At 67.9% G+C, this 13,634-nt stretch overlaps 1 protein-coding gene across 2 annotated transcripts; it reads right to left on the bottom strand.

The window, feature by feature from the left end:
• Nucleotides 1–3,792: 3,792 nt before the first annotated feature.
• Nucleotides 3,793–13,253, bottom strand: GCGR (glucagon receptor). 2 transcript variants are annotated; one of them, XM_066980366.1, is made up of 14 exons: nucleotides 13,115–13,253; nucleotides 7,452–7,608; nucleotides 7,158–7,254; nucleotides 6,922–7,029; nucleotides 6,626–6,747; nucleotides 6,432–6,538; nucleotides 6,204–6,357; nucleotides 5,979–6,138; nucleotides 5,820–5,880; nucleotides 5,521–5,590; nucleotides 5,295–5,383; nucleotides 5,033–5,171; nucleotides 4,874–4,915; nucleotides 3,793–4,791 (listed from the first exon to the last, which is right to left on the bottom strand). In XM_066980366.1, exons 2-14 carry the CDS (start codon nucleotides 7,500–7,502, stop codon nucleotides 4,495–4,497), a joined length of 1,497 nt encoding a protein of 498 aa, XP_066836467.1. In that variant the 5' UTR covers nucleotides 7,503–7,608; nucleotides 13,115–13,253; the 3' UTR covers nucleotides 3,793–4,494. The 2 variants fall into 2 exon arrangements, with proteins under 2 accessions (XP_066836467.1, XP_047906238.2); XM_048050281.2 differs by lacking the exon at nucleotides 13,115–13,253 and having other exon boundaries at nucleotides 5,033–5,383; nucleotides 7,452–7,517.
• Nucleotides 13,254–13,634: the final 381 nt, after the last annotated feature.

The raw sequence follows: 13,634 nt of genomic DNA, 5'->3' as shown, positions 1-13,634 counted from the left end.
CCCTTGCTCTTCCCCTTTTTAGAGTTCAGAACTTTTCCTGTTTTGTCGCTCAAACCCTGTGCTTCCCGTCTTAGACTTGAGTGCTGACAATAAGCGTCAGGGTTTTCCGTACCCCTTTGGGCCAAGTCCTGAGGACAAGTAACGCAGAGAACAGAAACCACCTCTTTTATTTATTTATTTTCCAGAAGGGGTCTTGCTCCCGCACTTGCTCGGGGCTCTTAATTTCACTGCAAGCATGCAGAGCCTGGCGCTGCGAGCTGGTAGCACAATGCCCTTGGGCTCTGGCAGCCCTCCTGCGAGCCAGCATCCTAGGAGCTGTTGCTAGACCAAAGATTTAAATGTTGAGACTATTAATACACTCGTATCCTTTTCCCTCCCCTGCTTTAATGGCATTTAAACTATACTTAGCATTGCTAGAATTTCTCCTCAAGTGCACCTCTGTGCTGCGTAGTGACCCTGTTTACCTCCCATCTCCAAAACATCGCCGAGGAGGGCGCGTGCCGGCTGTGTTGGCCGCATGGTGCCCGGGCCCTGCTCCACCCCAGGCGCTGCAGGAGGTGCCCTCTGCCGGGAGCGGCAGCAAAAGATTTGGGGTCACTACCGCCACGGCCCATCTCCTTTGACTTTTCCTGCCGGGCGGGCCTTTTCCACAAGCTTCTCAGGGCTGCTCGCGAGCAGCAGCGCTTCCAGCATTCCTCAGGGGCTTGTGCGATGTGCCTGAGGCTGCATCCCCATGTCCCAGGAGCGCGGCAGCCGAGCGGGGTTGCCCTGGCTCTGGGGGCCCCAAACGTGCACGGAGCTGCCTTGTCCCGCACTGTGCGCGTTGTCCTGCATTGTCCTGCCTCGGTGCCTGCAGGGGAGGCGAGGGGCTCCGCCGGCGGTCTGCTGGGTGCTGCAGGCTGGCCGGCGCGCGCTGGGCGGACAGAGGGAGGGAGCGCCCGCGCTGGCTCCGGGCTTCGCTGCTCGGCTGACCCTTGCCTGCAGCACGAGGCTGGGCTGTGGCTGCGCCCCCTGTTCCACCGTCATGGAGCTGAGAGAGCCCGAGGGAAGGCGCGGGGATCTGCGGGGAGCGTGTGTGCCGGCAGCCGGCGGGTGGGTCTGCCCCATGCCTGCACGTGGGCCCTCGCTGCCAGCGGCCTGCGGAGACCCCGGGCAGCGGCGTGCGGAGACCCCGGGCAGCGGCGTGCTGCCATCGTCCCCACGGCCACGGGGAGCTGCTGCCCGCTGCCCTGCGGGGCTGCGGCAGCCCAGCCCAGCGGCCTCTGCCTTGTTTTTCTCTTGGCTCGGGCGCTGTGAAGCTGGAGGCGAAGCGGTCACTGAGGCAGGCTCTAATGAAATGTCATACAAAAATGATTTTATAAACAGACGATTTTTATAAAGACTAATAACAAACCACAGGGGTGACCGCGGTGAAACAGCAGACAGGAAGTGTGAAGTTCAGGCGGCGGGGGGAGCCCCTGCGAAGGGGTGAGGCCGGAGGCCAGTGAGACCAGGCTGTTTACCTATAAAAACCGGACCCGGCCATGGTTTATTTTCGCCGTGACTTGGATGCGGTTTTTATCATTAGATTAAATTGTGGGAGGAGGAGAGGTATGTGTTGTATCATTGAATTAAGTAGTGGGAAGAGAGAATGGTAACGGGCAGAATCTACTTAGAAGACCAATTTGTGGTCTCCAATTACCTTGATGAAGCAGGCGTATTGCTGCGGGCGGGCGGCGGCCAAGCGCCACGGCCTCGCGGGGCACCGGGGGGATGCCCGCCGTGACCCGGGGAGGAGGGCGCCTCGCAGGTACCGCTCCCGGTTTGCCGTTTCTCCCCCGTCTTCTGTCTCTGCTGCTCGTTCCTCTTCGTAGCGGCGGCGCTCAGCCCCGGTCAGACAGCCGGCACTCCCCGGGGCGCTGGGGCCGTGTCTCGGGGATCGCCCCGCTGGTGCCGCGGTGGCGGCTGCCGGGGCGCCCGTGGGTGGGCGAGCAGCGCGGGGCCGGCGGCCGGCACGGAACGTCCCCGTCCAGCGCTGCCATGGGAACCCGCGGGCGCCAGCGGCCGCATCGCCGCGCTGCTCTGCCCGCAAATGTCAGAACGTCAGCCCCGTCGGGCTGGGAGCGTGCGGGGCGGGGGCTGCGGGTACGGGACCCGGCGGTGTGCGCAGGGCGAGTGGGTGCGAGAGCGTGTGGGTGAGCGTGGCTGTGAGTGCGAGTGGGTGTGAGCCTGCGTGTGCAGCGTGGATGTGTTCGGGGGTGTGTGGGGGTGTGTGTGTGTGTGTGTGTCTCTGTGTGTGTCTCTGTGTGTGAGTGCTGGGGGGGGGGGATTGGGGGGGGGTGTGCGTGTGTGGGGTGTGAGTGTAACCACCCTGTGCACACAGGCACACTGCTGGCCACCCGGCTCTGGGGACAGCGGGTGCTGCTGGGTGCCCACGTTGCCGCAGGGCACCCCCATGGGCTGGGCTTGGCTTGGGGCGCGGGGTGGGGGGGTGTGTGTGTGCTGCGGCCACGGTGCAGCCACCTCAGGGTGCCAGCAGAATCCTGCTGGTGGGGGGGTGCCGGGGTCCCTGAGTTCCCAGCGCCGCGGGGTCAGCCTGGCCCCATCGGGGCATCGCAGTGCCACGAGGGGATGGCGGGGGGGACAGTGGGGTGTTGCCATGGCAATGCTGGAGCAACAGGCACTGAGCCCGGCGCCGCGTGATGACCATATTTACCTTCCCAGAAACCGCCTCGTGCTCCAGCAATTTGCTTCAATTAGGCTTGTTACCGAGTCAGGAGGCCGCGGTGGCGGCCGCAGCCAAGGGGGCAAGCAGCTAGTGTCTGCATAGGGGCTGCCCTGGCTGGTGCGGGACCACAGCCCTGGGTAGGGTTCATCCCCATCCTCACTCCCATCCCTATCCTCAGCCCCATCCCTGCCCTCCTGCTGCCTTCCCCATGCCGCCCCATGGCACCGCTCCCCCATGGGCGCTGCTGCCCCCGCGTCGTGGTCCCGCAGCCCCGGCCGCCCCCAGCATCGCAGCTCAGGCCCCACGGCCCCCACTTGGCGCTGGACTGCCCACACGGCGGGCAAGCAGAGCACGGCTCAGCTGGGGCAGCCGGCAAGTTGTGAAGTAAACAGAGGAAAATTACTGCGTGCCCGGCACGCCGCTGCTGCCGGGAGCCAAGCGCCACGCAGCCGGGGCCCATGCCGTGGGCAGGCCCTCCCCAAGGTGCGCCAGCACCGCGGATGCCCCTGCCCACGCCGTGCCTGGGGCTCACTCCCGGCAGGTTCAGGCAGGGCTGGGGCCAGGGCCGCATGGGGGGTGCTTGGCTGGCGGGGGTCTTTGGGCTGCGTGGGGCTGAGGCTGGCTGCTGAGGCATGGCACTGAGCTTGTCCCGCTCGGCACGACCCATGTGCTGGGTGTGCGTGGGTCCTGCAGCGTGCCCGGGGCTCGCGGGGGCATGGAGGCACCTGAAGCCGGCTGTCCGGCCCAGCGCCACCCGTTGGGCTGGGTGCACCCCCGGCGTGGGGCCGTGACTGCGGCTAATCCCCGCACAAAGCGCTTGTGGTTCCTAAAGCCGCGGCATCCGGGCTTAGCGCTCATGTGCGAGGCACAAGCCTCTTAGGGTGCCGGCCCCCCGCGCTCCTCCACACGGTGGCTGCCTCCGGCCTGACCCACGGGGCCGTGCGGACGGCACTGCCGGGCCCTGGGTGTGGGGCGCCCCACGGCCCCGTGCCCCACGGCCCCGTGCCCCACCGCACTGCTCGTGGTGCTCAGCGCCGGCAGCGGCCACCGCTGGCTTGTGCCGTCTCCCAGGAGAGCGCGGGTGCCCGGGGGGCAGATCCAAATGATTTAATTAAGGGCTCCTGGCGGTGTGAGGACAGAGCTGATTAGCAGCCAGAGGAGAACATGTGCCGGTGAGGGGGGGCTGCAGCCCACAGCCCCCTCAGCTCTGCCTCGCTCACCTGCGTGGGGCTGGAGGGCAGGCAGCGTGGCGGCTCCTGCTGCAGCCCAGCTCCCCGCTGCGATGGGCCCTGTGCCGCTCTCAGGGCCGTGCCCATCACCTGTGGGTGCTCAGGGGCACGGTCTGGGGCCGCAGTGTCCCCGGTCCCCCCACCGCCTTCCCGACAGAGAGGCTCACTCAGAGCTGGCCCTGCAGCCCGGCACGGGCCCACACCTATTTACACAATTACGACAGATAAATTACACCATTGCGCAAAGGGTCTCGCAGGCGCACAAGAGCAGCACCACAGGATGAACTCCCCCACCCCCCACCCCCCCCAGATCCCCCAGCCCCACAGGTCTCCCCTCAGCCCCTGGCCCCCTCCCACAGAGGTCCAGGCCCCGCTCGCCTGCCCCAGGTGCTTCCACTGTCCTGCGCGACCCCGGCTTGTCGCAGCGTCCTCGCCGGGCAGGCAGGGCCCCGTGCAGCACCCGGGGGTCAGCCGGACGGGGAGGCAGGCAGTGGCCACCGCAGTGGGCTCAGTCTGCCGCAGAAGGGCCGGTGCAGCCCTCCCAGTCCATCCACAGGCTCAGAAGTGGCTCTCGGCCGTGGTCTCAGGGAACTCATAGCAGTGGTGCCGGTCCCCCAGGGCGAGGTGCTCAGCGGTGCCGTGGCCGCTCCTCTCGAGGTAGTGGGTGCCAGGGCGCGAGGTGGCCGGGCTGCGCCCCAGCCCGTTGGCACAGCCGCTCACCAGCTGGTGCTTCTCGCAGGCGCTGCCGGTGCCGTTGCGGGCGCTGGGCGCGTGGCTGTAGGTGTGCTTGTACTCCTCCGCCAGGTCCTTCCCCAGCTTCCAGCGCTGCCACCTCTTCAGCAGCTCCGACTGCACCTGGGGGCGGCCACCATCAGCCTGGCCCTGTGCCCACGGCCCCCCATGCCCCTCGCTGCCTGCTCCCCGCCCAGCTGCTCACCTCCTTGTTGATGAAGCAGTAGAGAATGGCCACCAGCATTCCCTGGGCAGAGGCAAGAGAGGCGTGAGAGGTGAGCAGGCGGTCCCCAGCCCTGGCCCTGGTCCGGTCCCTCCCAGCGTGGAGGGTCCCCAAAGCCGGTCCCGGCAGAGCTGGGCTCACCTGGAAGGAGCTCAGGAAGAGGTCGAAGAAGAGCTTGACATAGCGCAGGGTGCCCTGGGCGTGCTCGTCCGTGACAAAGGCGAAGACAACCTCGTGGATGCCCAACAGCGGGATCAGCGTCAGCGTGGACTTGGCCAGCCTGCTTGGAGGGGCCAGCGTCAGCGCCGTGGTCGGGGGCTGTGCACGAGCACACGCACACACGCACCAGCACGTGCACCGTGCACAGACAGCGTGTGGGGCCGGGGCTGCACCCAGCGCCCACCTGAACTTGTAGTCGGTGTAGCGCATCTGGTGCGCACGGAGCTTGGAGACGAGGATCTGGATGATGCGGATGAAGATGAAGAAGTTGATCTGCAGCAGAGCAGAGTGAGCCCATGAGGGGCCAGCAGGGTGGCGGCAGGGACAGGGCAGCCAGCATTGTCCCCTGCCCAGGGCAGCTGTGGAGGCGAAGGGATGAGCGGAGGCAGAGCTGCGGGCCGGGGACTCACCAGGATGGCCAGGAACACAGGGAAGCGAAGGATCCACCAGAAGCCCATGTTGTTGTTGGTGCTCCAGCACCTGTGGAGAAGAGGGAGGGGGACTGCTGGGCAGCCCCTGGCCAGGGTGGCTGCTGGAGCCCAGCGCGGTGTCGGCAGACGCAGCCGAGCCAGCGCTGCAGCCCAGCACCGTGCTCCCTGCACGTGGATGGCAGCGCAGAGCCTCCCCGGGGCTGTGCCCCCGTGGCGTGTCCCACGCACACCCGCACCCCCACATGCCCCTTGTGGCGCCATGCACAGGCTGTACTCACTGGATGTTTTCATAGAGGAACTTCACAACGACCCAAGGGATGAGAAATAGCATGGGTGCCCCTGGGGGGGAGGCAGGGAGGGGCAGGTGAGGCACGGCACAGGGTCGGGGATGAGGACGGGGCACCAGCCCGCCGCAGGCTGCGCCTGCCCGCACTCACCCCAGCCGATGCACAGGTAGAGGGTGAAGTAGCTCCGCTCGGAGAAGACGGCCACCACCAGGAGGTTGTGCAGGTAGATGCCCTCCACAAGCAGCCAGCAGTAGTTGGCCACGGTGCCGTACTGCATGAAGACCGTGGCCGCCCGGCAGCCTGCGGCAGCCTGCGGGCAGGGGTCAGGGGCTGCCGACCGCCCGCGCCCCTGCGCCCCCCCGGCCCCCCGCTCACCTCGTCGCTCAGCCAGATGCGCACGTTGTAGTCATCGATCTTGTCGCTGTAGTGCGTCTTGAGCAGGGCGTCGATGACCAGCACGGAGACGCCCTTCAGGATGAAGGAGGCGAAGAGGTTCATGTGGATGTAGTTCCTCATGCAGTGCAGCTTGCTGGGGAGGCAGCGGCTCGCCGTCAGTGCTCGTGCCCCACGCGGTCCCTGCCCGCCCCCTGCCCGTGCCCCTACCTGAAGCCCAGCAGCACGGCCAGGGCGAGCAGCAGCGCGCACAGCGACACCGAGTAGCCTACCGTGTACATCACCTTGAAGCTGCCGTAGGTCTTGGCGAATTTTTCCTGGAGAGAAGAGCGGGTGAGGGCAGGGTGCGGGGCTGTAGAGCACGGGGCGGGGGGTGCTTGGAGCCCCCTGCCAGCCCTGCCCACCTGCGCCTCCAGGTCCTCGGCGTCGATCTGGCACTGCGTGGCATCCCGCAGGGACTGCCCCTTGGGGCCCGTCACCCACTCCCCATCTGGCCCGCAAGTCTTGAAGACGTACCTGTGCTTCACTGTGCGGAGAGGAGGGACGCGGGGCTGCTGCGGGCCCCCCAGCCGCGGCCGGGCTCAGCGCGCCAGCCCGGGGGAGGTGGCCGGGAGCCGTGTGCGCACAGCACGCGAGCACCACGCAGAGGTGTGCGCACCCTGCCCCACACGCCTGGCCCTGCCCCACGCCCTGCCCTTACCTTTCTGGTACCAGGGCAGGAACCAGGGGCAGGAGACGTTGATGGTGGTGTTGGGCAGCGCGTCGGGCCAGCAGGAGAACTTGTCAAAGGTTCGGTTACACACCAGCTCTGCGGAGGGGTGGGACGTGGTGGGGCTTTCCGGCCCGACCCACAGAGGGTCCCCCACTGCCCCCCTGTGCCCACCCTCTTGGGGTCCCGATCCCAACCGGGGCAGCGTGTGGGGCACCCGCTCTCACCTGTGGGCGCGGGCATCCGGCTCATGTTGCGGTGGCATTCCTCTTTGTAGGCCTTCCAGTTCTCAAAGAGGGAATCTGTGATCTGGGCGGAGGGGCCCTGGGGACAGCAGAGAGGTCACCGGGGCTGGGCAGGGGCAGGCGGCCGCTGGCCCCAGGGTTCAAAGACGGCTGTGGGCAGGCACGGGCTGATGTGCCGTGCCGTGCCATGCCGTGCCATGTGGGCAGCAGGGCTGGGCAGTGGCTGCTGCACAGCACGGCGTGGTGAGGGGCTGCTTGGGGGGTCCCCGTCCTTACCTGGCAGCAGAGCAGCAGCAGCAGGAGGGCGAGGAGTCGTGGCTGGGACATCCCTTCGCTGGGCCACAAGCTGCATAGGGAGCGGGGGGCCTGGCTTCCTACTGGCCCTCAGGGGCTCCTCTGCCCTGGGGGTGAGGGCCCTGGTGCCTGGGTGACCCTGAAGGAGAGGATGGGTCACGGGGACGTGTGGTGGGACCTGCCCCAGGGCACAACCCGGGGATGCGCTGCAGGGTGCAGGGAGCCAGCCCCCGGTCACACTGCCACACTCGTGGCCCCGTCCTCTGCCAGCCCACCCGCCTCTAACTTTCACCTGCCTGTTTGTGCACTTTCCCATCAGACTGCAGCCCTTGAGCACCTGCCATTTCCTACCCAGGATGTCTTTGTGACAGTGGCCAAGCCACCTCTCTGCCTTCCTAGCACAAACCAAGCAGCCAGCGTGCCTCGGGCTGGCGTTTTCACCAGCCTTGAGCAAGAGGAGCATAGCCACACGCAGGATGTGACATCCCCTCCCTCCCACACCCCCGGCATGGGGTGCGTGTGTTCAGCCTCCCCAAGGCCACAGCCGGGGGGCACAGCCTCCCTGACACACACCCACTCACAGACATGGGCCAGGGCCCCCCATACTGGTGTTGGTGCTCAGCTGTGCGATGGTGCTGACCCCTGAGAGCCCAGGATCTCAAGAGGCAGCCAGGAACGCCCCTCACCTGAGCTGCCCCCCTTCCCCTCTACTCCGTGATGCTGTGGCTCTCAGCATCACTGATTTTGGATCTACACCAAGTGTTTGGCTGCCTGTGGAGGTGCCCAGGCCCCCGGGACAGCCCTGGGATGGCCACGGTGCCCAGAGCCAGCTCAGCCCATGGCTGGGGCACCCCGTCCCTCGCCCCATGGGTCCCCTGGCCTGAGCACCCACGGGGTTTTGAGGTGGCCATGGAAGTGGCGGAGCCCGCTCCGGCAGGGACGCTGCCAGCCCTGGGGTGGTTAACCATTAACCCGCAGGGATCCCCGGCTCACGGGGCTGCCGTGGCCCCAGACCAGCTCTGCTGCTGGCTGCGTTGCTCCCAGCCTGGGTGAGCAACACGGTGCCTCATCTGACACCGTGCCTGGGAGCTCACACACAAAGCGCGGTGCACGAGGAGCCGTAATTCTCTCCATCCACCCTAAGCCGGTTATGGGACTCCTGAGTGGGATTTCGGCTCCTCCAACAAGGGGCCATTCTGTGGGCAGCCCCACGGCGTGGCCATGGGGGATGAGGGCAGCTGAGGTGGGGGCAGTGCTGCGGCACCGCCGAGCCCCGGCCTCCCCCAGCAGCGGCAGGAGCGCCGCGCTCCCCGGCCAGCCGCCGCTCCCAGGGCTCGCCGTGCTGCTCGTGCCTATTTTTATCCCTGGGAAAGTCGTGCTTCCTCCGTGCAGACCCACTTGCCATGTCGCAAGCGGCTGCCTGAGAAGCTCATTAATCAGCCCATGGCGCTCCAGATGCGGCGTGGGGAGCTGGACCTGCCGGCTCGCTGCCTTATTTAGGCAGCCCAGGACAGACAGCGCGGCCGCCGGGGACAGACGGACCTCGCTGGGTGGGCTCTGGCGGCGGGGACCTGCTCCGGTGGGTGCCCGCCGGCCACCTGCCTGCCCCAGCATCCGCGTCCCTGCCACTCCAGCGGCCCCACACAGCATCCCCACCTGCCCCATCCTGCTGCCAGCCGCGGCGTGGCCCCGTGGGAACCTCCAGGTGCCCGGCCCGGCCCCGAGCATCCCCGCACCGGGAGGCAGAGCTCTGCCGGGGCACCGCGGGCCAGCAGCGACGTGCTGCCAGTGCAGTCCCTCTCCGGGCTGGGCAGGCAGCTCTGGGGCAGAGGTGTCTCTATTTTTAGCTGCCTGCAGTGGGATTTGGTGGTGGGGAGGCCTCTGCCCTAGACTCCCCTCCCTGGCTGGCAGCCGGTCCCCAGGCCCCGGGGCCCTGCTGCGGCCAAGCTGGGCAGACTGCACTGGGTGAGGGGTTCTGGCGCTCGGGGCCGGTCACGCTCCTCCGGCACGGGGCCCCCACCGCACCCTGGCCCTGCAGCGGGGCCCTGCCCAGGCCCTTTGCCCCAGCTGCCCGTGGAGCCGCGCTGACCCCGCTCCCCTCTGGCCCGCGGAGCGGGGGCACCCCACCGTTTGGTCGCCCCACTCTGCGGCTTCTAGCAGGCATACAGGCATGCCAAAGGAACCAAGGGTTGGTTGTCCTGGCTCTGCAGGGATAGGGAGTGATTCAGGAGGGGCGATGGCCCCCCAGGGCCAGCACAGCAGGGTCCGCTGTGGCTCTGGCACCAAGCACCTCCCGGGAGCCGGCTCTGGTGCCCACGGTGCTCGGCACGGTTGTTCCTGCTGGATGCGCCGCAGCCACCGGGGCTGTGAGGCCCCCGTGCCCTGTCTGTTCCTGGTGGGTGCATCAGCCGGGGGCTGCAGCGCTCCGGGACAGGCTGCGCGGGGGACTTTTGCCCCATGTTGGCGTTGGGCAATGCAGCGTGTCCCTGTGACACGGCCCTGCGGCTGCTGACCCCCGCGGAGGCCGGGCTGCAAACACTCAGCACAGCAGTGGGGAGGTTTTGTGCCTGCGACTCTTAGAGGAGGGACGAGGGATCTGGCTCCGGAGGAGGCTGCACACCTGGAGATTTTGTCCCCCAGCCTGCGGGTGAGCAGCCCCTGCCGCTGGCCTGACGCCACCCTGCCCACCCCCTCGCCCCCCCCGGGGCTGCCATCACATGGACGAGGGAACGAGCCCCACATCTGGGATCGCTGCGGCTCGTTGCTACATGGATCAATGGCTTGGTGAAGCCTCCATGGGGACACTCATGGGCATCTGCAACGTGACCTGGCAGCACTCTGGCACAGCCGCAGCCCCACACAAGCGCCGGGGAGGTTGGCGCAGCCGGCAGAAGCCCGGTCCCTCCACACGGCTCTCGCCCCCCCGGTCCCAGGGGCTGGGGTGGGAGCACGGCTTTCTGAGAGCTCAGGAGGCGGCGGTGGGGGCTGCTGCCCTCCAGGCGCAGGGATTAGCCCCCAGTGCACTAATGCAGCGCTTTCCACGGCTGGCTTGGCTTTGAGCTCCAAGCTACAAGCCAGCACAGCAGGGGCTTCGGCACTTGGCAGGGGAGGGGACGCTGGAAGGCCAGGGCTGATGCAATGCCAGAGCGAGCCCGGCCCTGCCGACTGCTCCTCTTGCTTCCCAGGACCGCAGTGAGCGGGACGAGTGGTGGCCAGGGATGGCTGCGGTGGGGAGGTGCGGGGGGCTGTCCCGCACCCTGTGCTGCCCCTGTCTGTGCCCCTGCCCCGAGCTCTGGGACACCTCCTGCTCCCCACCTGCAACCCACAACTGCTCCAGCCCCCACCTCCCCTCTAAACGAGCACACGGAAGTTCAGTGGTGGAGGAACAGCTGAGCTGCCCGGAGCACCTCTCACACTACAGGACCACAGCTCGTTTACACAGAGCTGCATGGCTGTGGGAACACCGAGCGGCGGCACACGGAGAGAGCCAACGTCATGAGGCACCAACAGCGTTGGGGTCTGTGTCACTTTGGACCAAGAAAACCTAAACCAGCCCTGACAGCATTTTCGTCAACAGAAACACAGGATGAAAGCAAATGGTTTTAGCCCCTGTGCTTTTGGGATGAACGCGGTTTGCATCACCTCCAGCACTGCCCTGGTACTGAAGGAGAAGGGGAAGGGCATCTCCCAGCACAAGAGAGGAGTGGTCTGCAGGTGCAGCCGGGAAGGGGTCAGATAAACCCGCTGCCCGGCAGGCTCTGGGAGAGGGGCTGCTGCGCCTTGCAGCAGTTCGGCTCTAGCTCGGGGAAATGGGTTTGTCTTGTTCATCACACCGCGTGAGCTGGGATGTGAAAAGCCCATGCAGCACAGGAGGACAGCGCGAGAAACACAGCGGGTGACACGTGTGGTTAACGTGTCACAGGGGAAGCACAGGACTGGGAAAAGCCTAGGAAAAGGTCAGTGCAGACAGGCGTGTGTGTGTGCCTGCACTGGGAGCTCGGCACCCGCCTCCCCAGCCCAGCTCACGGCACGGATGAGCACCGCAGCCATCCCAGCGCTGGGGGTCTGGGTGTCTCGGTGGGGAGTGACACACAGCACCCTGCAGCATCCCTGTCCCAGGAGGGTCCCCCCCATCCCGAGGCAGCGCCCGTTGCGGTGGTGGTGCGGGGCTGCAGGCAGCGCTCCTGCCGGACAGCAGCCGGTGCCTGCTGCTCCTGGCCAAGCTCCCCAGGCTCCCTGGACCGGGACAGACAAACCCCGGCACACGGCCCCTGCAAGACCCTGTGGCCCTGCCTGTGGGGGACGCAGGACCGGGCAGGATACACTGGAGGAGCACAGGGGGACATGGGCAGTCCCACCCCTCCTGCCGCCGGCTTCCCAGCCCCTGCCTCTGCCTCTGCCTGGCACAGAGAGGTGCACGGAGCAGAGCTGTGCTCCGCAGCTGGTCTCAACACTGCACTGCTGCTCAGGGCTTGCGGTCACATTTTTTCATTAACTATTTTTAATCCATATTTTGCCTCTTCTCCGCTCAGCCTTTTTTCTCTTCCCCTCTCCAGGCAACAGAACAAAAAAATCTGCATCACAGTGTGTGGAAAGGAGTGAGGATTGGTGGGAGGGACAGGAGCGCGCAGCTGGGGCGGCACTAACATAACGAGGAGGGGTACTGCAGGCCCTGAATTCTCCCGCGGATGCACAGATAAAGCCGAGGAAATCACAGGGGCAACAGCTGAACTCGTCATGGGTCAGAACACCCACAATGCGTGCAGCCGAGTGCTGCGTGGGGTAAGGCAGACGCGTTACAGGGTGTGCAGCAAGGCGCTTGGAGGACACAGGGCTTGGCCAGTGCTGGCTGGGCAGCCGCAGCCGCCCGTCCTCTGCCCTCTGTGCCTGAGCCAGCCCGGCACCGGCGTGCCCTGCTCTCCCTTGTCACCCCAGGGAGCAGGCGGGCTGGGAAGCACAGCGCCGGGCAGAGGTGAGCCCTGCTGCTGCTTTGGAGATGCGCATGCAACCGCAAGGCCTGCAAGGTCACATACCCGACATGTCCTGGTTAAACAAAGCCATTTACCAACACAGTGTTGACACAGCAGAGCTCGGGACAGAGTCACAAAGGGCACTCGCAGCGGGCCCCTGCGGCACCCGGGGAGCCTGGGGAGTGCTGCGAAGGGGGCGAAGCGTCCCCGGCTTCGGTGCCGCCGAGAAAGCCGCGCTCTGCCGTGCCCTCCGCGGGGAGAACGGCGGGCACCGCGCTGCCCAGGGCTGCTCGGGGAGATGCTCCCGCTGCGCCCGAGCCCGGCGGGTGCCGCTCGCCCGGGGCGCACGGAGGCCGCGCCAGCGCCGGGTGCCCAGCGGCTGAGCCCTTCCCAGGGGGTCGGAGGCTCCGGAGCGGGCCCGGCCCCGCGGGACGCCCCCGGGACCGGACACCCCTCGCCCAGGGGCTCAGCCCCGCCGGGGCCGGCCGCCGGCACCGGGCGGCTCGGGGAGCTGCGGCTGCGGAGCGCCGGGGCTCGAGCAGCGGCCCCGGAGCCGAGCGGCCCCGGCCCGGGTCCAGAGCCTCGCGGCGGGGCGCGCGGTGTCCGCCGGTGCTGTCCGGGCGCCCCGAGACCGCGGGGATGGGCGCTCGCCTCCCTCCCCCCGCCCCCCCGTACCTGTCGGGGCTGCGCTGGCGGCGGATCCCGTGCGCATCTCGGTGCTGGCGGGGGCCGGGGCCGGGACCGGGGCCGGGACCGGGACCGGTGCGCTCGGCCGCTCCGGCGAAAACTTTTGCCGGAGCCGCGGCTGCGGCGGCGGTGGCGGCTCGGGGGGGAGGGACCGGAGCGGGGGGAGGGACCGCGGGCGAGGAGCCGCTTCCCGCCGCCCCGCTCCTCCCGCTGGCACGGGGAGGGGGGGTGGGGGGCGGCCCCGTGCCCCCGGACCGGTGGCCCCCGACCGGGCGCTCGGCGCTGCCGCGGGGCTCCTCCAGCACCGGTGAGAGCGCCCGGGAGCTGCGAGCGCCCGCGCTTGCCGCTGCCGTCGGTCTCCGGTGCCGGCTCCTCCGCTCCGCTCCGCCCCGGTGCCGAGCACCCCGGGACCGCCCGGTGGAGCGGCGGGGCCGGGCGGGAGCAGCTGGGCGCGCACCGGCCCCGGGGGGGGGGGGGGGAGGATGGGGCCGCCCGCGCCTCCGCCGGT

This window comes from Anser cygnoides, chromosome 19 (genome assembly GCF_040182565.1).
Source record: "Anser cygnoides isolate HZ-2024a breed goose chromosome 19, Taihu_goose_T2T_genome, whole genome shotgun sequence".
NCBI classification, from domain to species: Eukaryota; Metazoa; Chordata; class Aves; order Anseriformes; family Anatidae; genus Anser; species Anser cygnoides.
This window is presented reverse-complemented; position numbering and strand designations above follow the sequence as displayed.